The 26,346-nt window shown below is 35.7% G+C and overlaps 2 protein-coding genes across 2 annotated transcripts in view; both read left to right on the top strand.

Moving 5' to 3' along the window:
• The first annotated feature begins 624 nt into the window (after positions 1-624).
• LOC135798859 (uncharacterized) lies at positions 625-1,347 on the top strand. Its single transcript, XM_065311830.1, has 2 exons — positions 625-833; positions 890-1,347. Exons 1-2 carry the CDS (start codon positions 819-821, stop codon positions 1,247-1,249), a joined length of 375 nt encoding a protein of 124 aa, XP_065167902.1. The 5' UTR covers positions 625-818; the 3' UTR covers positions 1,250-1,347.
• A 10,565-nt stretch (positions 1,348-11,912) lies between these two features.
• The window catches only part of Neto (Neuropilin and tolloid-like), a 100,836-nt gene continuing 86,402 nt past the window's right edge, over positions 11,913-26,346 (top strand). Inside the window, exon 1 of the mRNA XM_065311818.1 lies at positions 11,913-12,849. Within this exon, the coding sequence (XP_065167890.1) occupies positions 12,813-12,849 (37 nt within the window). The 5' untranslated portion in view covers positions 11,913-12,812. The remainder of the gene's footprint in view (positions 12,850-26,346) is intronic.

Raw genomic sequence — 26,346 nt, 5'->3', positions numbered from 1 at the left:
CACAATTTTCTTTGAAAAGTAATAATGTTAGAAAAGATTTTTTTGTCATTTTGTTCATGTCTGAATCTAAAAAGAGAGATTTTTGAAGAATTTTTCTTTGTAATATTTTGTAATCATATTGATTCTTTGGGTAGTAATCAGAAAATACACAATCGATAGTTTTTCAAGGAGATATAGGAACTGACTAAATGACCGCAACTCAAAATTCCATCATACTTTCCAAACTAATGTACAACACCTTTACTTGATAAAGCTATAACATATTAAATAAACACATGTATTTGACTTTTATTAACAAAATCGTTCAGTAGTAAATTATTTACAAAAATAGGTTTGTATTTGAATCTCCGTCACAATTAAAAACACGAATGTAATATTAAATGGTAGGTCACGTCTATTTCAATTGTCATTTTATTTGTTTTTATTTCATAAATCTCCGAAGTTGCATCTTTAATTTAAAATGATTTAAAATGTTGTATTAATTTGCATTTACCTTTCACGACTCATAATAGATAATTTATTAAAGTATACAATGTATATGCCAAGTAGTATATTTCTACTGAATTCATATAAACTATAATTAATTAATTGGTTATATAATCTGCAGTGAGTCCAAATCACGCGAAATAAGTCTCTATTTTTTGTCTGTGTTAGTTTGTCAAATAAATCAAGTTCAAGTTCAAATAAAATTCTTAACATGCAACTTCCACTTGAATTAAAATGTATAAATACACGTCCGTTTGTAAAATAACATCAAAACCAAGTGGAATGCTTCCAAGGCAACATTAAGTTAATATTCATTTTAAATAGTTTAAAAGATGAATAAACGTTTGGTATGTGATAATCTTCAACTAATATTAGTGATGTTTATTAATTATATTCTTTCTAGGTATTGTTTGTGGTTCTCGTTGTGATTGTTTTTGTTAAGGCTAAGCCACACGATGAAGATGATGACTACAAATATAGATCAAGGCATCGGCCGGGAAAACGACCATCATCAAATGAAAATCAGGAAGGACCTTGTACAGGTTTTTGTGGTGCGGGCAATAACGCAGGTTCACTTGGAAATGGAGCTGGTGCAGGCACTGGTTTTGGAAATACTGGCTCGCTAGGAAATGGAAATGGTGCTGGTCCAGGATTAGGTAGCGGTGGCGGTGGTCCACTTGAAACACTCACTGGGGCAGGACCGGGATGGGGAGCTACCAGTACGACCACTCCACGTAGCAGTTGGTGGTCATGGTTTGGTTAAAAGTATAATATTGAGAATGATTATTGGTGGAATATTTTGTTTATTTAATAAATAATATTCTAGTACCAATAAAAATATATGTTTATATATTTACTAAATTATTTTTGCATTATTTGGCGCCCTAAACAGTTTATTAAACAAAAAATTAATCTGTCTTCTGTTTACTCACCTCAACAATAAACACAACATTTTTCCATGAAATTGTGTCCCACATTTTTTGTTCAATCAAAAACCAAAATTAATTTTAATAATGGCAATGAAACAAACTTGTTTTCTGTGTTGTTATTTTGTAAAAATAATATGTTCGCATATTCGTCTCGTTCGGACAAGGTGACTAATTATATACAAATTTAATTGTGACCGCCTGTTTTTGTTATAAACGAAATGGTAACTTGCGTCAATAACCACTTAAAGCTACAAAATGAATCAATATATAACTCAATCGCATTTTTTAAGATCAATTTTTGGTATGAATTTTTTTAAATTATGAATTTTAATATTATCGCAGATGTTTTACATCTATCGAGCGTCCCGTGACGCCCAACTTAAAAAAATTTAATCATTACGTTTTGTTTGCTCTCGTCCTGGTTGCGACAATAGAGTTGGCTAATACTCATTCTAAAAATTTTAATGAGGATTTTGAGTACTCTGAGAGTTTACTGAGCTAAAAGAGTATTCATAGTGTATAAGGTCTCTTCAACCACAATGTAACAACATCAAAAAAATTGAATTCATTTTACTATTTCGCGAGCAACAAGGTGTTTTTTACTGTATGTTTAACCAGTTTAAAAAATCCTACATTTTTGAAATCAATTTTGGATACTTCCTGTGGGTTAAGACGGTAAAATAAGATAAAAAGTGTGAGGATCTCTTAAGGTACAATATTACGCAAAAACATGATGGTTGAAATACAAATTTATTTCACAACAAGAAAAAACAAAAAAAGTTTTAGAGCACTTTCACTTAAGGATTTGAAGTAAGTTTTATTCTCACTTCTTTTCCTACCAAAAAAATGAATCTTTTAAACAATGCATGGAAAATTTCATAGTCTTTAATAAATTTCCATGAATGATGGACCCGTAGTCGTAACTTCAAATACATTAACTTTCCTCTTGCGTAGAAATGCACACTGAAGTTGAACACTAATAAACATATGTTCATTGTCGCCCCTCAGTTACTTTCGCCGGCGTGCGCTTTGTTTGTCATGCAATATAAATCTTTATAGCCCGCAGGCCTATGCCACTGATGCTCATGTCCCCGGCGAGCATCTTATACATATATTTAATGCGGCTTTTGTTCTACATCGCTCCACACCTTAGTTTCGTCGAGTGGCGGCAGGGCACATACGCAACATAGAAAAACGTATAAAACTGGTGAAAAATGTGCGCGTTGGATGTGCGCCATTCGGCATGTCGGTTGCGGGTCGGCGCTAAATAAGCACGAATCCCATATTTTCGTATTCGCGTTGTACATATTGCTTCGGTGGTGGAGGCGCGGGCAACACGAAGATAGTGCAGATAAACGTTCGGCTGTAACTTTCCTTCTCGGAGATAAAGAGGGCCACTTTACATTAATTGATTACTCAATGTATATCTTCTGAACGCAGCACCGCCAGTTACTTCCACTTACGGCGTAGTGTCGTGTGCGTCTTGTTTTTGAACGAAGATTTTATGAGGAGATATTTTAACGCTGGCATCTTATAGATCGTTATGGAAGTCGGTCGACAGTTGGTCGTTCCTCGTGTAAGCATTTCGTCTCCGTGGCAGCTGTGTGTATGTGCGTAGCGACGTAGTTATTTTTTTCTTGTTTCGTTTTTTTGCGACCAGAATGTCATATAATAAATCACGGCGTAATCACTTATGAGCAGGCTGCGTTGTCGAGTTAAGCGATTGGTGGTAAAAATTTTTGGCATGAAAATTGTCATTTATTCCAAAGTCGATCATCCACTTCGTTGTGAAGAGGCCAATCGATGATGACAAGTAATAAAATCGAAGACTCCCATCATGCAACTATAAGAAAACCTTGACGAAATATTAATAGCAAACAATCATTACGCGCACATGTTCAATTTTGTTTCGTTTGCTTACATTAGGTGCCTTTGTCCGTCGTAAGCACGTCTCGCCGTTGGGAACAAAAAGCATTTGCATAAATGTCACGTTAAGTGAACAATAGTTTTATTTTAGCTTTCATATGGAAATTAAAGCAGTTGCGTAATAAACGTTTAGAGATGTGCATTATATGCGCATATGAGTAGGTACTTTTGAATACGAAATTGCAAAACATGTATTTCCTGTGTTTGCTGTCTTGAACATGAGATTCAGTCTGTTCTTAACCACAAACTTATTTAAATCTTATTGTGCAACAGAATTAACTAAGGACAATGCAAATTTATGTATTAACAAGTTTTTTTTTAAATTTTATTCTGATAGAAGCAAGGCGTAAATTTGATTTTTCAACTTCCCCAGAAAATGTTATACAATTTAAAGGGTTATAAATGGTGCGATTTGTTTATGCTGCGGTTCTATTCTAACGGAAGAATGAGTTACCATTCTTCTGGTACCTGCCACTACGCCGAAAAAAAGTACGTTTTAGAATGAGTAAAAACAGTATGTTGATGAATGTGTTGTTCATATTATTGAAGAACTGTTTTTAGAGAAACGTCGCATCAATAATTGATGATCAATTGTAAGCACCTTAAATATGCACAAAGTAGAAAAGATGAACCTCGCGTATAATACAAAAGTATTATAGGGGGGGGCAAAGTGGGCCCCTGGGGGCAAAATGGCCCCCTGAAATTCAGGAGGCTTAAAAAATTGAGAGGCAAAGTGGGCCAACAAAATAATATAAGCAAAAAATTGATACAAAGGTAATTGCAAAATTTTTATGGGAGGGGGCCCACTTTGCCCCATATTCTGATTTTTTTAAATTTTGAAAGACACGGCGTATTAATATTGAATACTGAACAAGGATGTAAAAAATAGTGTAACAAGTGAAAAAAGGTAAACAAATCCCACTTTGCCCTCCCTCCCAACCCTACGGTTAGATGCAGAACTTTCGTGAATATATTCTTTTATATATTTAATTTAAAATTAATTATTTTATTTATCCTTACAATGGTAACAGCTGCCTTAAATACAGGGTCAAAATGTAGTCATTTTAAATGAATGTAATTAATTGCACTCATTTTATAATCTAATGACTATGATGATGATATTAATGATATAAGATTAAGCTATCTCGGGCATTCCCAAATACTTAATTATTCGTCTTCTTGAGGCCTGAGAATAGAAATAGACAATTTTATTGTTTCCGCTTCATAATTCTTGATGAAATGGATAATTAGCTTCATTATATGTTCACATCCATTTAACTTTTATGATTTTGATTCATAAAATATCATTCTTTCGAAAGAAATAACTTTTTTTTTGCAAAACGTATTATTATCGCCAGTTTTCAGGCCTAAATAGAACCCAAAGGCTATTCCCTATTCGAACCTCTTAGGTTTTCCGATGATATTTCCTGATAGGCGCTTTCATTGTTCGGAGCAATTTCTGCCGCAAGCGTCGCGCGTAAAACTTAATTAGCTGGCATGCCAGGCGCGCCCAAAGAGCGGCGCGCTTTACGAGCGGAAGTCATTCTTCATCTTCTGGGAAAAGTGCAACCTTCTTTTTGTCCCCATCCCACCTCATGCGGCGTTACCACTGTGACACTTTGCACAATTAGTAGCTTCGATTTTAATCGCACGACAAAAGGACGCTCGGAAAACGCAGGAGAGCGTTTTTCTGACGTTGGCGTCCGTGCGGATTCTTTTATTTGTCGCTGTTTCACGATGTCACGCGAATGTGTCCGACGTTTCCAAATGTCAGCAAAAACGTTCCGTGCGACGCGTGAAATCTCGCTAAGAAAATGAGTTATGAACATTTGTTTTGCGCTTGTTTTTCATACTATTTTTCATCTTTCGCGACGAAAATGCACTTGAAAATGCACTGGATTAATTGCATAATAATTTCTCGGCGCGGATGGAATAATGCAAATGAAGTTGGAGAATAGATTTACACTCATGTTTAATTCCGCACGGTTTTGCATCCATCGCGGGCTGCGTCCTGCGGTATTCTTCCTGCGGCGTGTATGTTGTGCAGATCGTCCTTGCGTTGACGCTGGTCGCCTCTCGGTTTTGTAATATTCCTTCGGTTGCGATGATCCCCGGGTGCGGTGGTGTGCTTTTAGCTCAAGCGGCAAATTTAATTTCACATGTTCGTATGGGTACTGCAGGAAAACCGAGTGTGTCAAAAACATAACAATATCTAAAGCAACTCAAAACAACTCCGAATGTAGTTTTAACGAAAACAGGTAATATCGACCTAATATACAATGCTTATTCTCAACATTAATTAGGAATTGTCACGTGAATAATGAAATATCACATTTCAACATTGTTTGATGTTTTGTTAGTGTGCTCTTGTAAAGTTGTAAATATCATATTCCCGGCAATACTTTACGTGACCGCAGGTTGTCAAAGTTAGGCTGTAAACAGGTTGAAGGGTTGTCACAACTAAGTCTAACTTTAAGGATAATAGAAAGTTGCGTGGGTTTCGGCGTAAAATCTTCTGATTGTACCGAAACCACAAAATTAATTATACAAAGACTTGTTAACACAATTTGTGGTCAGTTTCGATTAATTTTAAACAAAAACAAAAATTTCAAAGAAATTTTAAACTTTTGACTAATAATAAACAATATACAGTATGTTTCACTGTCTTTCCTAAAATATTTCACTTAGAATTTGTTTTCACATAAAAGGGAGTGACATTTATATAATCAGTGTCAATTAAATGTGAAACTTTAACCAAAATGATGTAATTTTTGCTGTGATAGGCATAACTCCAGGATTTAATTAGCATACACGATTTGCACGTGCGAATTCAACGAAGACCTGCAAGTGCAGAAGCTTAAGCTCACAATCGACTAATTATTCTGACTTTCGTGCAGATACCAGCAGGAGTTAATAGGAGTGAAGTGCAATTTATAAAATTTTATTTGATACAATGTAATTAATTAAATATGGTGCGTAAACTTTCCCTGAACTGATTTTCTACTATTTTAATTAGTGTTGATATTTTGGTGGTATGTTGAGTACGATCCTGGTTAGGATGTAGCTAGGTACTCAGATTTATATTTTAGCAAAATGGGAAACAACCGCCGCAACCTCTCGTTAGCTGCAACTTTCCGGCTTACAAAATCTGCATTTATTATTGCATTAACATTCATTTGTATATATGACTGCACACGTGAACTTTACCGAAACATTTTGACAAACGAACCACGGAGAATTACTGAGCACTGCGTCTAGACTGATAAAAAGACGAGTTTTATCTGAATTGTTCTGCTGTGAATGAATCGGCAATCATCGAAAAATCACGCATCGAGTGCGTTAATTGTGTTTATAGATTCGGTAATTGCCGTCGGCAATTGGCGTCCATCCGAATCGACGCTCATTGATTCGTCATTAAAATTAAAAGCATTTGTCCGTTGTGCTGGTATTGCACGCACGATGTATGATTCGCAATTAGTTTGGCCGTCGTTAAATGTTTATTAATAGAGACCGGCGACGAATAAAACAGTGGTAGAAATCGAGCGGTAAGTCGTAAACCGTATTCGAAACGACTCGTTTATTGTTTGTTACACACGCGCCTGTGTTTGTGCACGGACGCACAAATTTTGTATACAAAAGTCTCACCATCATGCATGAATCGACTAATTAACGATTAGGCCGGATTTAAATCACAAGCCGACTTGATTTTACCCGCGGTTACTTTTCGCGCTGTCAATGAATAAGGATAAATAGGATTTAATGAAACGTCGCGTGTTCCAATTACGTGGTTGCGTCGACCGTCGACGTCGTCCTTTAAAGCGAGCCGTCGGGGACGTAGCCCGAAAGAGTGGTCCAACAGTCGCCGCCGGCGGGCGCTGCCATTTTGCGTTCGGCGTATTGTATAGAATAGAACAGCTCACAGACCGACGTATAGAATTTATCACATTCAGCGCATACGATTCGAATGCAGACCAGAGCGGTGCGCGCGCGGCGGGAGTTTGCGAATCCGTGAGATTGTTGTAGGAGGCAACAACGGAGGCGGAGGTGGCGCACGTAAAAAGCACCACGCATTCACCACGAGAAACAACAACACGAAGCACAGTGCGCCGCGGAAATATAAATCGTTTCGATGCAGTTTGGTGCATAGCTTATGCACATTCCGTTGCGTTCGCTGCATTCGTGAATGTTCTCTTGTCGGCGCTGATATTTCTTGCCATTTTTCAGTGCCCACAGGCAAAACTACGCGCATTTTACTTCATGTGAAAAATTGATCATTTTGTTTGGCCTCTACACTATTAAAGAAACAATTTAAAACAGGAATTGCAGATTTTACTTAAATTTATATTTATTAAAGACTAGCTTTTGTTCACAACTTTGATCTCGTAGATTTTAGTACATTTTTAATTAATTTTTACTTTCTTGTTTCTTAAATTTAGTACGTGTCGATTCTACCAATGAGATTTTATTTTAAAGGAAAGAAAAATGCTAATAATGTGATTTAGCGCCATCTCTGATTTAATTCCTTAACTATAATTTTAATTGAGCCTTTTTGTCAATTTTTATCTCTTTAGATCTAAATTTATGTAATTTTAATAATTATTCTGCTATTTGGGGTAGAGACAAATCCAATAAATCATAGATAATCATAATCTGTCTAGCCGTTCTAGAGTTATAGATGCCGTAACTAACACGTTTTTTTCCCATGATATTAAATAACATTTTACTTCGTTTTATTAATACGTTACATTGAATTACATTTTTTGGTTCGAGTTTGAAAATATTAGACTTTAGTTACATAACCAAACATATGATAATTGAGTAATTATTAAATAACATGAAATTCGTAATCTTATTTGCTCTGAAATCTAACTCGAGTTTCTTGGCTATTATATTAAACGCCAAAACCGTATTTACCATTATATAACAGCGCATATTCTATATCACACAAGTGTGTATATTATGCTAATCCCTTGATGCGACTCAAAGTTTAGGCTCGTGAAAGTGCCAATCTCGTGTGGCAATTGAGAAGCGCTCCTCGCATCTTGTTTCAGCGCTGATGATGCCCGCCCGCAGTGGCGGATTATGCTTCAATGGGGCCCTAGGCGCAAATCAAGTTTGGGGCCCCTAAATCCGAAAATTTTCAAAAACGGTTATTAGCCCAGTAAAATTAATAGTTTGTGCCAAAAACTCATTTCCACACCACCATGTGGTAGAGTACGTGGCGCGTTTTTTTTTTTATCGTGGTATCCCCAGTAGGCTTAATCCACACGCACTATTCCAAAATTTAATGGATTATCTTCCGATTCGCTCTTCGCGATGGACCAGGTGTTGTGCGTTAATTGTTTTCAGGACCGATCGAAATATCACAGGTAAAATTTTCTGCCATACTATCCGCGATGGGATTATCGTTTTCAATGCTATCTTGGTTCTCGAGTTCATCGTACGTGTGCTCAAAAACTGTAATCGTATTTAAATACAAATTACAAATTTTCTTTTCTTGTCTTCTCTTGGGCAAAGATTTCAATAATTTTGTCGTACTTTAGTTTTTTAAAAATATCATTTTCTATGAACATTAATGCGAAGTCATTTAAGTGCTCTTGTGAAAGACTATTGCGCAGATAGTTTTTGACTCGTTTTAAAACTGAAATTGTCCTTTCTCCACTTGCATTAGAAACGGGCAAGGTCAAATTTGCAGTATTGTGTGTATATTTGGAAAAGTTGATTTTAGACCATTACTTAATGTTGCATACATTTCATGTGGATCCTTAATATTTTCTTCTTGTATGTATTTTAGAAAATGAGTTAACTCATCAGTGAAATATTCTGGCTCAATATCTTTTTCATACTTAAGACAATAATCGCTCTACACAATTATTAGTCTCAACACGGCTTAATTTTAAATCAAAGAACATTTTAAAATCGTTAAGAACTTTCATATAGACATCGCCCCTTCGAGTAATTTCTGATGTTAATACATCACATACAATATAAAAAATGTTGACAATAAAAACATTTCTTGACGAAAATGTTGTAGGTATCATTTTTGTTCGTTTCATCATATGGATATTTGCGTTTTCTTTGTCTCATTTAGCCTCCTCTTCAACAGTTTCGAAATTATTTCTGACCTCTGTTATAAATTCGTTTAATGATTTTAATAAACTAACACTATTAAGAATATTTGTCTTTGGTTCCTGTAAGTATTTGCTGGTAATTTCGATTCTCTGTAGGAGTTTGTTCCAGAAAATTGTTAACAGTGCCGTGTCAAATTGATCGAACTCTTTTGATAATTTTTTTGCTTCTAATTTTGAAATTGGTTTTTCATTGGAATCTGTGGTTACCTTTATCAAGGATTGGTAAATGTCATGATAATTTAGTCTTAGGGCTAAAACAGCGTCAGCTCTTGCGGACCATCGTGTATCAATTATTCTCTTGATACTTTTAGAATTCTTATCTTTCATGCATTCAGTTAAAATATTCCACCGTCTTGTTGATGCAGCAAAGAAAGTATATATATTTTGCATAAACATAAAATACTGTAATGCTCCAGAACAAGATTCCGCTGCAGTATTCCCAGCCAAATTTAAAGAATGACTTCCACATGGTATGAATTCAGCTGATTTGGAATGTTGTTTTATGCGTGCCTGTAATCTACTGTACTTGCCAGACATGTTAGCAGCGTTATCATAAGATTGGCCCCTACAGTTTGTGATATCTAAGCCATAAAAAAATGATGTGAAAAAATGATAGAAAAACGAAATAATTAATATTCCAAAAAAGAGAGTTACCCGCTATTTTACAACCTCAATGGAATATTCCTCAACTCATCGTTGCTTTGCGGACACGTGTGAAATGCCGTTTTGGGCGCCAAGTGAAAACCAATACGCTATTCATAAAGGCTGAGGTCAAAACCAACTGATGAAGTATTTGTGGAATTACTATGTCTATATGGGACATATAAGTGCCAGGGGCCCCTCAGGCAGCCGGGGCCCCCCAGGCAGCCGGGGCCCTAGGCGCGCGCCTAGTGCGCCTAGGCCGTAATCCGCCACTGCCCGCCCGCATTACGTGCAGATATAATCATCGACTCGTGCGATAGAGCCTAATCGCGCTGCCAAACGTGCACATAATTTTCGCACGGTATTGGTTTTCGAGCATTAATGCGCGCTGCAGTAATATTGGGTGAAGGAGTGGATTGGATCGCCGCCACCGCCGCTGTCGCTTTGTTGTGGTATTCCATAGAGCACGACGCCATCACATCTGGGCGTGCTTTAATTCGTCTTGTAATGATATCGGCGTTTAGTTGTGATGCTGTTGGGTAATGTTAAGATGCTGTTTATTATTTATCTTCGCTTAGGCAGTACATATCTACAAAGTCATCATATATAGAGAGTAAAGCGCAATGGTCGAATTGACAGCTTAGTGGTTACTGTGGTATCGGTCGATTGATGCCAACATCCCAAACTATATCAACAAGAATATTGATTAGTACAATAACAATTAATAATTTATATTTGTGTTGTGTTATATAGTTATTTTTGATTGAATTGCTGATTGTGTTTACTTATAATATTATGTTTACGAGTATATTGAACAACGATTGTTTAGTTTTTATGATGCATTGCTACTTTTAAAATGGCAAAAAGTTTCAAATACTTATAATATTTTTACAGCTATTTATTTGAGGTATTTTTAATCTTTGCCTAGTCCAATGTCTGCATCTCTGTATCTTCTGCATAAATGGAGCGATATTGGATTACACAAAAAAGAGATTTTGGCTGGTAAAAAATGGAAGAATGAAAAGAGCACTTTTTCATGTTTGAGTAGACCGAATTTGAATGTTTTGAGTACCTATGTTGAAGAGGATACTTCAGATTTGAAGAATCTGAAGCATGTTTTATTCTAGCCTTATTTAGTTTGCGAAATATTGACCCTTGAATACTAAAATCGATTTCGATCAAAAGTAGTTTAAAAAGCATTTTGTTTCTTTCTTTCAATTCAAATAAAAGTACTTTTAAGGTGAATTGGCAATACCGGGAGTATTTAGCAGGTATACACGCAATAACGCGTCTTTAATGTTATAATATGACCATGAGAATTTTTTTTTTATTTTAAAAGATTTAAGGAGTTTTTTTTTCTAGCCTTAAATATAAAAAATTAAACATTTTGGGTTCATATTCTTATGATTTCAGAATATGCCCGCTGCTAAGGTTTATGTGATTTACTTATATTTTATAAATTAGAAAATTTACAATTGACATTTATTTCAAAATCCATTTCCTGTAAATTTAACTCTGAGCAATAATTTATTTATATGATAATAAAATTTAGCTTACAACTGAGAATAAATAAGTAAATAATATATGCAGTATTCGAGCCAAAGTCAAAACTCGCAAGTTAAAAACATAACAAGAATGTATTCACAACATAACTGCCAATCTATGGAATGTTCTCCGCAGAGGTGAAAATAATCTTCGATTGCGATATGCGCCGTACGCCACGTTTCTATATCTGCGCGCTGGCTGCATGCTAGTAGTTCGCCGTGGACCGGGCGCCGCGTCAGTACCAGCGCGAGAGTGCGAAGCGTCGCGACGCCAGCCTCCGCCGCACACAGCATCCGCATCCCAGCGCTGGTCTCGCGATCGCCGCGCTCCGACAAAACCGTTTTAGTCGGAAAACGGACGTCGTTCGCCTCGCGCACGAGGATCAGCGTTGCGTGCGAATAAATCATCGTTACAACTTCGCGAACATCATACGATCATTGCGGATTGAAAACAAGCAAGCGCGTCTTCGAGCTGCAACTGCATCTACAACAAAGAGCAAAAGCAAACCTAAAGAAAATATGAATCGTGGTTAACTGCATTTTGGCAAACTTTGTTGCATAACTCAAGGAAGAAAAAAGTTGGTCTAAACTTTACTACTTTAGTGTTCATAATATGATAATATAATAGTACTTAGGATAAGTTTTAAGTATAAGTTTTAAGTATAAATTGAGTGCGCGAAAACTTCAACGAGTCTAAACACATAAGTGGTGCGCTTCGGGTAAACTTTAAATATAAACGAATTAGCGTAATTTTTCTCGGCGTTATCTACCAAAGAAAAATTCATCGTTTTGCCAAAAAAGTGTGTGTTGAGCAAGCAAGATTCAAGGAATTGCTGTAACAGATTTTCCCAGCGCGTGTGTTGTGTGTTGTGTCGTCGTACGTGCACCCGTACACGAATACCAGTGACTAAATGACAGAATTTAAATTTAGTCCGAGATCGTACCTTCACACACATTATATTTTTAGTCTATCTATACCATTCCGAGTGCCGACAACAACCGCGGCGAGCAGACTCGCGACGACGCCGACGACGCCGACGACCGCGACAACGACGACGTCGACGCCGGCCACTTTTAACTCGATGTGCCAGAAATTTTAATGGAGTCCGATATAGTGTGTAGTGTCTGTATGTGAACACGCCGTCGTTGCCCTAATGACATCTCGACAATGTGCCGCTTCGTTTTTATCATGTGAGTAATGCACACTTAATTCATTCATCTTAAAAGCGCCGCGTTGACACTTTCGTTCATTTTATTTAACTACAACGAGGGTGGGACCCATCTACGGCTGAAACGATTATTTTCATTAGGATTTTTGACTGGCGATCCTTTGGTCCTCGGGATATGTACCTCTGCGTCACAACAATTATAGCGTTAAACTCATTAAAATTCGTCAGGGACGCGTGGCGTGTTTACTCCCCTCGCGGAGTTTGTTGTTTGTTTGTTGTGTTGTTGCTGCAGGCAACAACTGCGTCTGTATAATGTTGGCTCCTCGACGATACCGCGTGTGTTTGTGCTGTGAGGAGTTCCGTCGTGTATTTTAAAAGGGAAATTTCCAATTAAAAAAGGTTGCTCGACATATACATCTGGATATGGCGTCACTGCGCGTTTGGACGGACCGGCGTCGTCTTAAATACACACATTTCAAGATTAAACGTATTTCCAGACTCGCCCAAAGATATCCTACCCACTTACGGAGAGCTTACCCAAAAAAACTCGGCTTTAACAAAAAATTCTAATACTATTTGAGGGAAATTAGTTTAAAAGTTGTTTTCATTAATTTTATTTCGTAATTTACTTTGGCCCAGCAAGTTTATTCATTAATAATAAAGTTGGTAAATTACACTGGTCGGCAAAAATAATTTTTTGTACTCTCTTGAGTTCTATTGTAGTTTGAAGGCTTCTGAATTGGAAAAAAATTAATTAGGTCAAGATTTTTTATAATGAATTTAATAAATCTTTTTTTTACATAAAATTCAAGTAAAAAATTTATTAATTGATAATTGAGGTACATTAAAACTATTTTATAATGAATATTTGTGATATGGATTTTGTATTTTTTTTTCTTTTTTAGTTTTCTTTGATGTTTTACGGCAAATGCACCAACAAATATTGCTTCTTGCAATTTTCTGTTTATGTGCCTTCTTTCTATAAGCAATATGTTCTCTCGTAACCTTTTACCTTGTTTATCTGACACTGCACCTAGACTTCGAGGAAAGAAATCTAACGTCATGCAATATAATTCACTGCTCCTTCAATCCAATTAACCGTACAGAATGTTAAGTAAATATAAATCCAAAATTAAAATAACTAAACCGGATAGAAAAAAGCTAAGACCAAGATTAGTCTTCTTAGAAAGTCGTTCAGGCTTCAGGTTTTTTTTTATAATTTGTATTTAATGGAAAATTTTGTGTAGACCAGTGTTATCTTAAAAAAAACTGGCGTTAATTAAAGATTAAAGCCACTACTGAATATTATTTACTTAGTATGAATAATAAATTCAAACAAATTTTAGAATTTAATATTTTTTGCCGCATTTTTTGACTAAATAAATAATTATTAAAAATTTAATAATAATTAAAGCAAATAAAATCTATATAAAACTAAATAAAGTTGTTCTAAATTTTAATGACCTAAACAAATGTGTTGAAATGAGTCTGAATTCATAACTGAAAAAAAACTTGCCATTTATTTTAAATGAGTGACAGTTTGCCGGTAAATGTCATGTGAAATTTTAACGAAACTACTTTGAGAAGTTTGTCAAAAGCATTGCGGTACTATGTGAAAGTTTAAAATAAATTCTGCACTTGTACAAAACTTTTCTAAACATACTTCAGTTTAAATTTTGCATATTAATATTAATATTTATTTAGCTAGGATGGATCTACAACGCATATGTTCATTATATAAGTTTAAGGTTGGAACTCATTATTCTGAAAACATAATCCAAGGCATGAATACTGGTGGTTTGAAGTTTGGATGATTGAGATGTTCCACATGAAAAATTTCCCATTTGTTGGCGCAGCGGAATTTCGAGATTCGAAATTATAAAACGAGCAAAGCATTAAAACGGTTTTTGTCTGAGCTTCGAAGTCGCGGGTTATAAATACCGGCAATATTATATATGTTTGGCAAAGAAAATTATTTTCTTACGCAAGCAGACGTAAAGAAGGAATGCTGGTCGCTCATCAAGGATGAATCGCTTTAATTAAGCATAAAATTTTATTTGAATGTATATACAAATCTAAGCACAAGCTAGATACCAAGATAAAAGCGGCGAATTCATTCGCCAAAATGAAAAAGCCGGTGCTGTATACCCAAAAACAGCGAAAGAAAGAAATAAAAGGCATACTAACAAAGGTTTTCATTTTTGTGGGAAGTGAAAAAAAGCGTATGTATGATGTGTACTTAAAAATTTCCAAGAATGCCGTTATTAATTATAATGATCCAGATTTTCGTTTCAAAGAATGGGACTTAGTAGTAGCTGGCGTAGTTGAATGTATAATGTGGTTAGGCGTTCATACACGGCTATTTTTATTGTATGCAAATTGAATGCGCAGTTTCAAAGGTTTTCCATAGTGGAAAACGGCGCTTTTCAATTTCAGCTCGGGTTGATTGCGTGTATGCTCAGGAAACCGGCTGGATTCTGCAATAGACAGCAGATTTCAACTTCTCACATTTTCCTACGATCTTATGTGTGTGCAAAAGTTAAGGTTTTATAAAAAACGGTTTTATGTTAGATTAAAACAAACTACCATTTAGTCTCATTAGAAATTTTAAAGAACAGTATTACTTTATTTAATCCTACAGAAATTGGGATTTAAAATATAAAAAAATGTTTTTCTTGGCTAAATTGAAACTAAATATCTTATTTTGTAATTGAATATATGTGAATTTGCCTTTGTTTTCTTTTATTTCGTTAACTAAGAACTAGGGCGGTTTTATTTGCCCGTGAACTGTTTACGCGTTGTTTATTCTACTGCCGAAAAGGAAGCAATCAAATCAGCAAAACGCTTTGGAGTAAGAAACGAAAACAACAAGGCAAGAAAAGTTAAATCTGCATTACACTTTGCATTATTTATATATTAAGATATTACGTTTTGTATATGACCATGCGGGGAGCGACAAACAAGATGCTGAAAGTTTTGAAGTGCGGCCCGAAAAAACGTACTTTCTTCGCAAACTTTTATTGAATTCAACTGGGTTTTAGCTCCTAGGGTTTTTGTTTCTTTTAACAACGACGTAGTAATTTAATGTTTTTTGTATCCGCGCGTGTTTAAATTCAATTTAACCGACGCGTTTATTTTTAAATATTGTATTTATCAAATACTTCACATGTATGTGTGAAAAATTCATGAAAAATTCAAATAAACTTGTTGTATACTTTTTCGCTTAGCATCAATTGACTAATCCTGCAACGTGAGTTTTGGTGCTCGACAAAGTTGTTCGAGTGGATGTGATATGAATTTGTTAAAAGCAAACTTCACTTACTTTTGCTCTTTTGTCCATACAAGTATTATCGTAGACGCCCAGTAGGAAATTCTCGCGGACAGCAACAGGCAAAGCCCTGTTCGCCACGTCGCTTTTCCCATCTAATCTAACGAAATAACAAACACGAAAAATACAACAGTGCCAAACTTTTTCTCGGCCGCCCTTTGCCGTGTCGGCGCTGTCGTTCATTTAATTCTCCCTGTTGCTCGGGAAAACGGCCTTTTCTTCAAATTTGACTTTGTTGATTGAATAAAACGACGAGTTTGCATTTGTGCCCATAACCAAAATGCCGCACGCGACAATTCTCTCGCCTTCAATGTTTTCTACCATCCTTACGCTTTTAGAAAGGCATCTGTAAGAATAAAAAACCAACGTCGCAATAATGGCGCTTCGAATTTTCTCATTTTAATAAAATTTCATTTACAATGGCAATTTATGAGTGTGTGCTTTTCTACTCGCTCACTCCGGCGGATATGAGATGCGTATGTTGAAGAGAAAATAAGTTTATCAAGAATCTCATCACGAATTTAATTTGCGACTTGGCAGGCTGTGGTGTGGTAGGTTGCGGCTTGCGGTGTCGATGGGAGGGAAAGAATTTTCAACCGGCGGCGAAGAGATGAGCCGCCGGAGGGCAAAAGTTACTTGATCGGTTTTTTTTTTGCTCTTCCACGGCGTGCTGTCGGTCGCGGTGGTATTAGATAAATTGGAAAACGCCAAAAATATAATGCTTACTTTAATCTGATTGGGTCTTATTATACGACACGTAATTTTACGCGTTTGATGTCGCAGTAATCTTCAATTTTCTGCCGATTTATCGACGAGAAAAGTAATTACGAAAATATTGTCTTTGGTAATGCAATTTAAACTTTATTTTAATATTGAACATTATAGACATATCGAAATTAATGCAAATATAATTATAAATGCAAATGTGAATATTATGATGGTTTGGGACGTTTTTACACAAAAACCATTAAACCAATTTTGATAAAATTCGTTATATGTATAGGTTTGAACTTGGTCAAGAAAATAGGAAACTTTTTGTGGCAAAAATATAACATACAGGGTGTAAAATAAAGGATTAAAGTTGATGTACCAATTTAATCATTATTATACTTTTATAGTTTGACATTAGATGGCACTAATGTGCATTATTAGCGTTTCTTTTATTTTTAAACAAATATTAAATTTCATTGAAGTATTTGGTTTATAATAATTCTCAGAAACAAGAAAGTTAGTTGGATAATGTTTAAAGCTAGTATTTAGAAATTTCCTAGTAATATTTTGCCTCGCACTGCACATTTTGAGGTTAGATGATTGCATCGAAACCAAATTAATAAAATCCAAGTTATCTTTGCAGCGTTTTCAACTCCTGACATTGTTTTATTGCCACTGACAACTGGAATACATTTCCCCACTGCGGAACTAGCAGATAAGTGTAATTCGTGGCTCCAACGCGCCATGCTGTTTTCGGCGCAAATTTATTTGCCCCGGCGGCGTGCATTGCGCCATTTACAGTTAAGTTGTTGAACAAATGATAAAGACTATACCGCAGGCGCTGAATGGAAGCGCGGTTTTTTGTTTCGCTCCATTCACACACATGCACATATTGTGTATCTTCAGCGCCAAGAAATTGGATTACTTTAAGCTACGTAAATTTGCCATTTAATGCTTTTTTATGTATCAATACCCCTAATGTTCCTTTGTCTCAATAAACGATTACATCTCTGGTCTGCGTTAAGCGAACAAAGGAAGCACCAGGAAACTACCCCTTGGGAGACGGCCAGAAAATAATACAAATTACGACCACTCTTCAATCGCTTGCCTCTGCATTCATTAAGTGCATTTTACTATTCTACACTGCGATTGGCCGACGGAAAGCGCACAATAACTAATTAATTCATGTTGCTACTTTAACAAAGAAAGCTGGTTTTGGCTCGCAAACAAAACCGCAAAAATTAAATGAAAACTGAATACAAGCAGACACAACAAAATTTACACCCGCGTAAAGTATGTACTTACATATACATAACTCCTGCTTTAAAGGTGTACTTGTACTTGTACTCTTCGTACTTTTACTGGCTAACTGAGCTGAAGAAAACTCAGGGCAATAAGAAAAGTTGAACTCTTGCGCTGCGCGTAGGGCATAAAACGAGTTTGACTTTAATTTATATTTTGTTACTTAATTACAATGGATATTACCCTTTTTAGTAGTGCTTGGAATGCGGCGCGACACCCCCGACAAAATTGCATCTTTATGCAGATGAGGCATACAATACTCGTGCCTTAAAGGATTGTTTTATTATGCGTCATTAAGTGCTTGGTTTTATGTTTTATTTATTTTCAATCAAAAAAATTATCATTATAAATGGTTTACCGTTATCCGCGACTAGATTTAACAAAAATAGCTTATCTTATTACATTTTTTTTGGTCGTATTATTTGAAGAATAACCTGCAAATAATGTTTTTTAGTGTCATTTCAAATCAATAATATAAAATTGAATTGCAAAATGTGTTGGTAAGCGCATAACTCAACAACGCTTATACCGATTTGACCAATTCTTTTTTTAAAATGTTCGTTAAAGTCGAAGGATGGTTTTTACGACGAGAAACATAGGAATGATTGCCGGGAAAACCTTAAAGACAGCCCTATTTGATAGAATAAAAGTTGGCATTGAGATTCAATCATAGTTATAATTAAATAGTTGAATCCGAGATGGCGCACTGAAGTGCAATTCTTCATACAATTAATTTCTTTAAAATAAAATTGCGAATCTTATTGATCGAATTGACACATACTATGTCTACAACAAGGGAGTAAAACCGAATTACATTTTTATTAAACACTACCGGGACGAAGTCGGGGGTACAAGCTAGTTATATATGAATAAAACGCCATCCTAACTTTTAACCCTTATTTTACCCTCGTTAAATTATATTTTTGCAAAAAACGTAGACTACGTAGTACTTTGTTTTTCGTGGTCAAAATTATATTTTTACTAAAATTTAACTGAATTAATCGAGTGGTTTTTGCGCGAAAGCGTCACAAACAAACAATCGAACAAGCATACATTCACATTTATATTAGTTAAAAATAATGGTTAAAACTTCAATGTATCTTTTATTTCTGTAATAAAGCTAGTGAAATGCTCATATAATCAGAAATCTTAAAAATTCACCAGTTTTCCTCTAAATAATAACACAAAGTAGCTTTAGTATGGTTTCAATATAACCCTTTCACAAACGTCTCTCGTATTTGCCACTAATTGAGTTTTCATAAGCCGTGTCCAATTGATATCAACGTATATCAACCACTGATGTGTTACGAAATTGCTCGCTCGCTGTTGTTTTTTTGTTCGCCTGGTTTTTCAATTAGTAGCGCGCTGATGGTGTATGCAATCGTTGAATTATCGATTCACTTCGCAAAAAATAGCTTTGACTTTGACAGTTTGTTCTTGTCGCGATGGCGCGTTTCGTTCATCAATTAGCGACACGCTCGAAACGTTTTCATTAACTCAACATTTTTCGGTTGCGCCCGCGTAAATTGCCTACATTTGCACAGGCATTTATTAGTAGTAGTTAATTAACGCCCAAAAATTTTGCGCAAGTTTAAAGTTTTTTGCTCTCATCACTCAAACTTGCATATTTTGCTTGGCTTTTTATGTTTATATAGCTTCGTGGAGCATGTAAATTCTGATGTTATTTTTGATTGTGCGCTGGGCGCACAGTTCGCAAATTGAGCCAGAGCGTATTTTTCCAATTCGTTAACTAACCCCCAGGGCCTGCTATATCGAATGTCACTTTATGATATTTTTTTTGTTGCCTTTTGCGTCAAACATTCGCCGCTTGTTTTAAATTAGTCTCTGGGGAGTTGATACCGCGTATGGTTTTTTAATACACGCGACGAACATATATAAATTTGGATAGATACGGCAAATGGCGAGCTCATTTAATTTTGCGGCATCGCTTCCTGCGAAAATCCACATAGATATACATACAACATTGTGTATTGTGTGTTGGATCTTGGGAAAGTGCGCAGTGCAGAAGACGGCAAACTAGCTGCAGAGATACCGAGTACACTAGCATCACACAGTGCTAAAAGGGATGAGGGATGAGCTATGACGACGCAATAACGTATAGAACTCCCCTCAGGATACTGCTTCGACCGCCCCCGAAAAAGGATGTGTTTTTTTGCTCAATTACCGATGCCCAGCGACTGGACCCGCTGAGTTATCCCTTATTTCCTACAAGTCACTTTATACGAGACGTGAGAGATCGCGCGAGTAAAGGCCGTTTGAAGCGACGACACAATGCAACCAACTAGACTACTCTCCTGCTGGATCTCTGGATGTTTTCGGCGTTTATTTATTTCATTTTTTTGCTGTATCCGCTGCGCGTTTTCGCTAAGGAAAGTGAAGAAATTCGATATTAGATTACGAGAAACGACTTTCCTAAAACACACTTTCGGCCTGTTCTTTGCCCTCAGACTGGCCTGGCTCTGGGCAAATTCTTGGACACAAGGCAGACGCTCGAAATTACTTTAGCGCCTCGCATTACACCGGCCGAAATTCGTCTTGAAGTTAACTTTCTTTCTATTTGTTTTGCGTAAAAAAGTTCAATTGGTTCGGGCAATTAATATTTTGGTTTGGTGTACTGAATGGCTACGCAAGCTGTGCGGAAAAGAGTTAGCTATCATTAATTAAACTACGTCGACTTTCTTGACAGATCAACACTTTTAATTAATTTACTGAAATAATAAAAAGAGTAAGTGATTAAAGAGATTTTCAAGATAATGAAAACTAATTGGATTAAAATGCAATTACGCAACATTTTTTTCGCTCTAATTACTTAATTGGTATAATTATTTTTATGCCTGCTGTTAGTCATTTTATAAAATGTTCTGTGTAAGTAAAAGTTTGTTTTAACATAACTATTTAAGTAAGAAAATTAAGAGTTTATAATAAATATGTAATTACATTAGGTAGAAAGTACTAATTAACCACAGGCATCAATTAAAACTTTACTTTAAAGAGCAGAGTTTTTACCTTTAAGATAATTTGTTTTTATCTTGTTGTGTTTTCATCAGCAGTGTATATTCCCACGATCGATTTTCCTTTGCAAAGTTTCGAAAAATTAATTGAGGAATCTTTTCCTCGTTATTTAAAGCGCTGAAAATCAAATGAAAACCATTTATTATAATTAATGAAATAAACTGTTTAATAAATAAATAAACAAACGAACTTTCTGCCAGTTCATTCAAATAGAAATTTTATAGATATTGAAATAAAACGAAAACGAAATAGATACAAACGAAGAGCAAAACTTTTTAGAATTTCCCCGATGATGTTTGAATATATTTGTTTATTTTATTTCTTCCGCCAAACACAATTTATTTTTTCATCCACTTCTTCGCTCCACATGTCGATTTTTTGCGCACCGTAATTTTTTCAACATAGCGATAATAATACGACAGCCACGACAGGCAATATTTTTTTGCGCGGATCAAACGACTTGATGTTTGCTTTGCATCCGACTCGTGGCAAGTCGAAATTTGTTTCCGAAGCCTTAACACATCAATTCGCATAATGTGCGTTTTATATTTTTATAGTCTCGCCATGCAAAAAGAAAATAGTCCTATAGTATAATGGGGTCAAAGTCCCAGGCGAAAATTTAACTTTACCCATTTCCAAAACAAAGACATCGCCAACTTCCACAATGAAAACATTCTACACGCTTTGCTTGCCGCCCCCAAGAACAAACAGTAATAATACGCTCAGCAAGAAGGAAAAAAAAACCGTCACAGGACGATATATAAAGTGTGGGGGGCCGTTAAATCGTTAGTTTTCGCGGCGGGCACGCGCGGGGCGCGCGCAGGAGTGTGTTTGCGTAAAGGATGCCAAACATGCTATCCGCCAACTGTTTTTCATAAGATTGCGAAGTCGTTCGTTAAAAAAAAACAATATAGATCGTTTTGCGAAGTGGCTGCTGGTAGACGGGCCCGTTACCTCCTTATTCCTGGGCTCGCAAGTCACAAAAACTTATCGGGGAGATTCCCAACAGACAGTTTGGGTTTATTCTGGAGAGATACAATATAGACTGTTATGTCAAAATAAAACTATGGTGCGATAAACTTGTATAGGTATATAATATACTACCTTTAGCATGCGATTTTTGTCCACGTAAATAAAAAGTAGTCTAATCAATTATTGTCCTGTTTTTTGGTCCAATTACGTAATGAATCAATTTATTAGATTCTAGTTGTTGAAATAAGAAATGCTAATAATACACATTAGCGACATTTTCTTACTAGCTTTTGCCCACGACATCGTCCCGATAATGCTTAATAAGAATGTAATACGTATTTTCTCTTTTTCTAGACATAGTATGAGTCAATTCATTCAATAAGATCCGCAATTTTATTTTAAAGAATTTAATTATACAAAGAAATGCAAATAATGCACTTTATTGCGTTATCTTGGATTCGACTATTTAACTATAACTATGATTGAATCTCAATACCAACTTTTATCCTATAGAAAAGGGCTGTTATTAAGGTTTTTCCTGCAATTATTCGAATTTTTCTCGCCGTAAAAACCATTCTTGGACTTTAAGGAACATTAAAAAAATAATCGGCCACATTGGTCTAAACGTCGTTGAATTATGCGCTTACGAACAGATTTGGGGATTCATTTTTATATTATAGATTTTATAGATTTTACATTCTATAAGTTATATTTTAACACAAAAACTAGCTTATTTGCTTTTTCTTTGTCAAAAACATCCGTGTACCAAAATTTATCAAAATTAACTTAATGGATTTTGAGTAAAAGCGTAACAAACAAACCAACAGGTACAAATACCCACTTATAATAATGTACAGTTTACAATTACCAATTAAGCAAAAATAAAAATAAAATTGTAATACCACACAAATTTTAAAATGTAAATTAATATACTTATGACGTGATTACATGAACAAAATAAAATCTAAATTTATGATACTATTTAGGATATTTTAAGTACTACAATGTTTTTACGTGCATTTCCATTATACAATATTAAATATCACGTCCTTTACCTGCGTATTTCAATTAATCTTTATTTTCCTGCGGCAGACATCTCGAAAAACTTTATTAAATTCAGCAAATCCACAAAAGTAGATATAATTTAATTTAGCCGCACAATAAGATTCAGCCCCTGGACGAGATCGTCGCACCGTCCGCCGAAAACACATCAGTCATCCGCAGACATTATGCATGTATGAACAAGCCCGAACCTCCCCGGGAGTTAAATTTTGGGCTCCGACGCAAAGGACGAACAACGTCAAAAGAATGAAAATGGTGCACGTGCTCGCATACACCTATATGTACATTTGACTGCATAATTTACTTTCGCTCTGCAATGTTACACGTATAACACCACGCTATTAAAATTTTCTTCATTTGAGGACAATTAATTTAGCCCTCGAAGAAGTAAGTGTGAGTAAACGTGCGCCGTGGGCGTGGGCGATGAACGATTCTGAATGGAAAATGTGCGCCGCCTAATCGGATTCCAACGCGAGCACAGCCAGCTTGCAGCAACGGCACACCTGTTAAATCGTTAAATCGCCTGCATAGGAAGGCGATAAGAGAGGAAAGCTGGAGACTTTGTTGTGCACTTGGGTGCGCGTTGAGAATCTTGCCCTTTTTGGGGAGTGCGGCGATGTGTTACTTTTGCAGTAAGCAACCAACGATAGCGAAGTGGCAGAACTTCGATTGTAGATAATCGGCCTTGGAATTGAAAACTGGAGTATAGCGCATGCTTTGAAAATAGTTTTCTTGGTAATACAAAAATCGGAAAAAATTACGGTTTTCACAAATATTTACTGATTAATTGCTTTTGCTCACAATTTAGTTTGCCTAGATTTTAATAAAAAGTGACTTTAACAAATTTGCCATTAAGATTCTCAATTTTTATTTAAATTAATAAAAATGCTACAAATGTACTGTAGCGCCATCTTGATGTGACTTATATTACTATAACTATGATTGAATCACTATCACTATCTTCATGCCAACTTTCATCACATAATTTATACCCTACAAGTTATATTTTTACGATAAAAAGTACTTTATTGTATTTTCTTTCGTCCCAAATATCTCTATTCTAAAATTGATCAAAATTGGTTCAGTAGTTTTTGCGTAAAAGTGTCACAAACAATCAAACTATTTTTAAAAATCAATTTAACTGTCATAATATTTCACTGCTAAATTTTGAGCAAGTTTAAATTTTTTTAAATGTTTATACATGAAATACTACTTTGATATCAAAACAAAACATTAAAAAATCGCCTTGAATAAAGATGAACCAAAATATTCGATCTAGTTTAATGAGATATAAGAAGCAATGGCTCATAGATATATAAATAACATTTAACCAAGGTTAAGACCTAAAATTAATTCCTGCTATAAATATAACACCGTTAAACTTGCAAGTTGCAGCGACATTTTGCGTGCACCGTGTTTTACCCACCTCGAATACACAAGTGCACCAGGATCTCACCGCCGCCCGACTATCTGCCTGCATGTGCATCACGCTCGAGCGAGTTTGGAGGTTTTGGACGCGACGCGGCCGCACCGGAGGCTTACACAATCGCAGCAATCACAGCCGTCCGCAGCGGTTGTTTTGCTTTAATTGCGGCAAACGCTGACCCCAACAGTTAATCCGATTTAGAGCGCGCGCCAAGATGAAATTTCACTTGTAATCAATCCGCGCGCAAAGTTATCGCAGGCGTGCAATCAAATTTCAAAATATAATCACATCATGACCAAACACCCGAAACATAAAACACCGAGTTTAATGATTTCATTACTCGAATCTGAAATGTAACGCAACTTGATGATTCTTTTTATGTGCCACAATAGCGCGACTTTGCTATCCATGAATGTCATAAAGATTTTATGTTCATAGTTTTTCGTTTTGGTGAATTTACACTTACTGTTTCATATTGCATTTGTGGGTTTGGTGTTATTTGGTAGATAAGTTAACGTCCGAGCAATTGTACCCAGTCATCTGCACTGCGCAACTTGCAATGTTGCCATGCATAAAAATAAAACTGTTGAGCACAGATGATTGATGCAAGCTGGGATCATCTATCACAATCGCAATGTTGCGCTCACACAAATGTGTTAATATCTGTACACCACGATACAGGGAGTGAATATTTATGTAATCTTTCTAATGGATATAAAATAACAAATTCTCGTGACTTTGAAAGTTTGAAGATATGCGCCACCAGCTTGAGTGCCAAAGAAAACGGATTACGCTTGTGCGCTCGCTTTAGTGCACAATGTGCATTGTGCATTGTGTTGTCGTTGGGCGTGGTGCAATGTGCAATGAAGTTGTAAACTGAATTTAACTTGGTGTTAAGCAATAACCCGGCACCATTAATTTTGTGAACCGCCCGTTCGCAACTTGCACTCTGCCACGGCCGCCGCATCTTTGCTACGCCTTCACATTTTGTTTTGTGCTTACAAAAACTACTCAACTAGCGGCGAGCAACCTATGACTTAACAATTCATGAACAATAACCAGTAATTAGACCATCAGTATTACTACGTTTGATGTCTTTAGCAGAATGTGTGAAGTAAGCATTTGAACGCAAGAAAATAAATGTTACTGATAGGTTTGTGTGATATATGTGGTTTATGTTGTGAGGTAGAAGGACTAAAACGGAAAATGTGAGAAATAAACATGAGAGAGGTGTAGAAGATCATAAAAAAGTTTAATATCTAGACACTAAATATAAATCAAGTGCTTTATTTAACTGCTTGCTATTTTGAACAGAAGAAGGTTAAATACAAGAAAATATGATATCTATATAAAAATTAAAGTGTGTATTTGTGTTTTATTTAAATTTAAAACGACTAGATTTATTTTTATGAAAATTTCAGACAATCTTTTGATTTGTTCTGCCCCATGACTAAAACTAGTCATTAAAGTACTTTAGTCACGGCCATGCTCATCCGTGTTAAAAGTACCACTTTTTGTAAAACCGTGGAAATCGTGCTTCAAGAGTAGAAGTAAAAAAATGACATAATTTTTAATAAAATTTGGAATTGGAATTGTTGGTTAACCATTATAAATAAAAATTTTTAAATGTCCATTGATTCACTATCCATAAAAAATTAATTCGCGGTCAAAGTTACATTACTTTT

The sequence above is a fragment of the Atheta coriaria genome, unplaced genomic scaffold (assembly GCF_025399875.1).
Source record: "Atheta coriaria isolate IRGN ID8LTWV9N9 unplaced genomic scaffold, Caltech_Dcor_3.1 hic_scaffold_9_pilon, whole genome shotgun sequence".
Taxonomy (NCBI): domain Eukaryota; kingdom Metazoa; phylum Arthropoda; class Insecta; order Coleoptera; family Staphylinidae; genus Dalotia; species Dalotia coriaria.
This window is presented reverse-complemented; position numbering and strand designations above follow the sequence as displayed.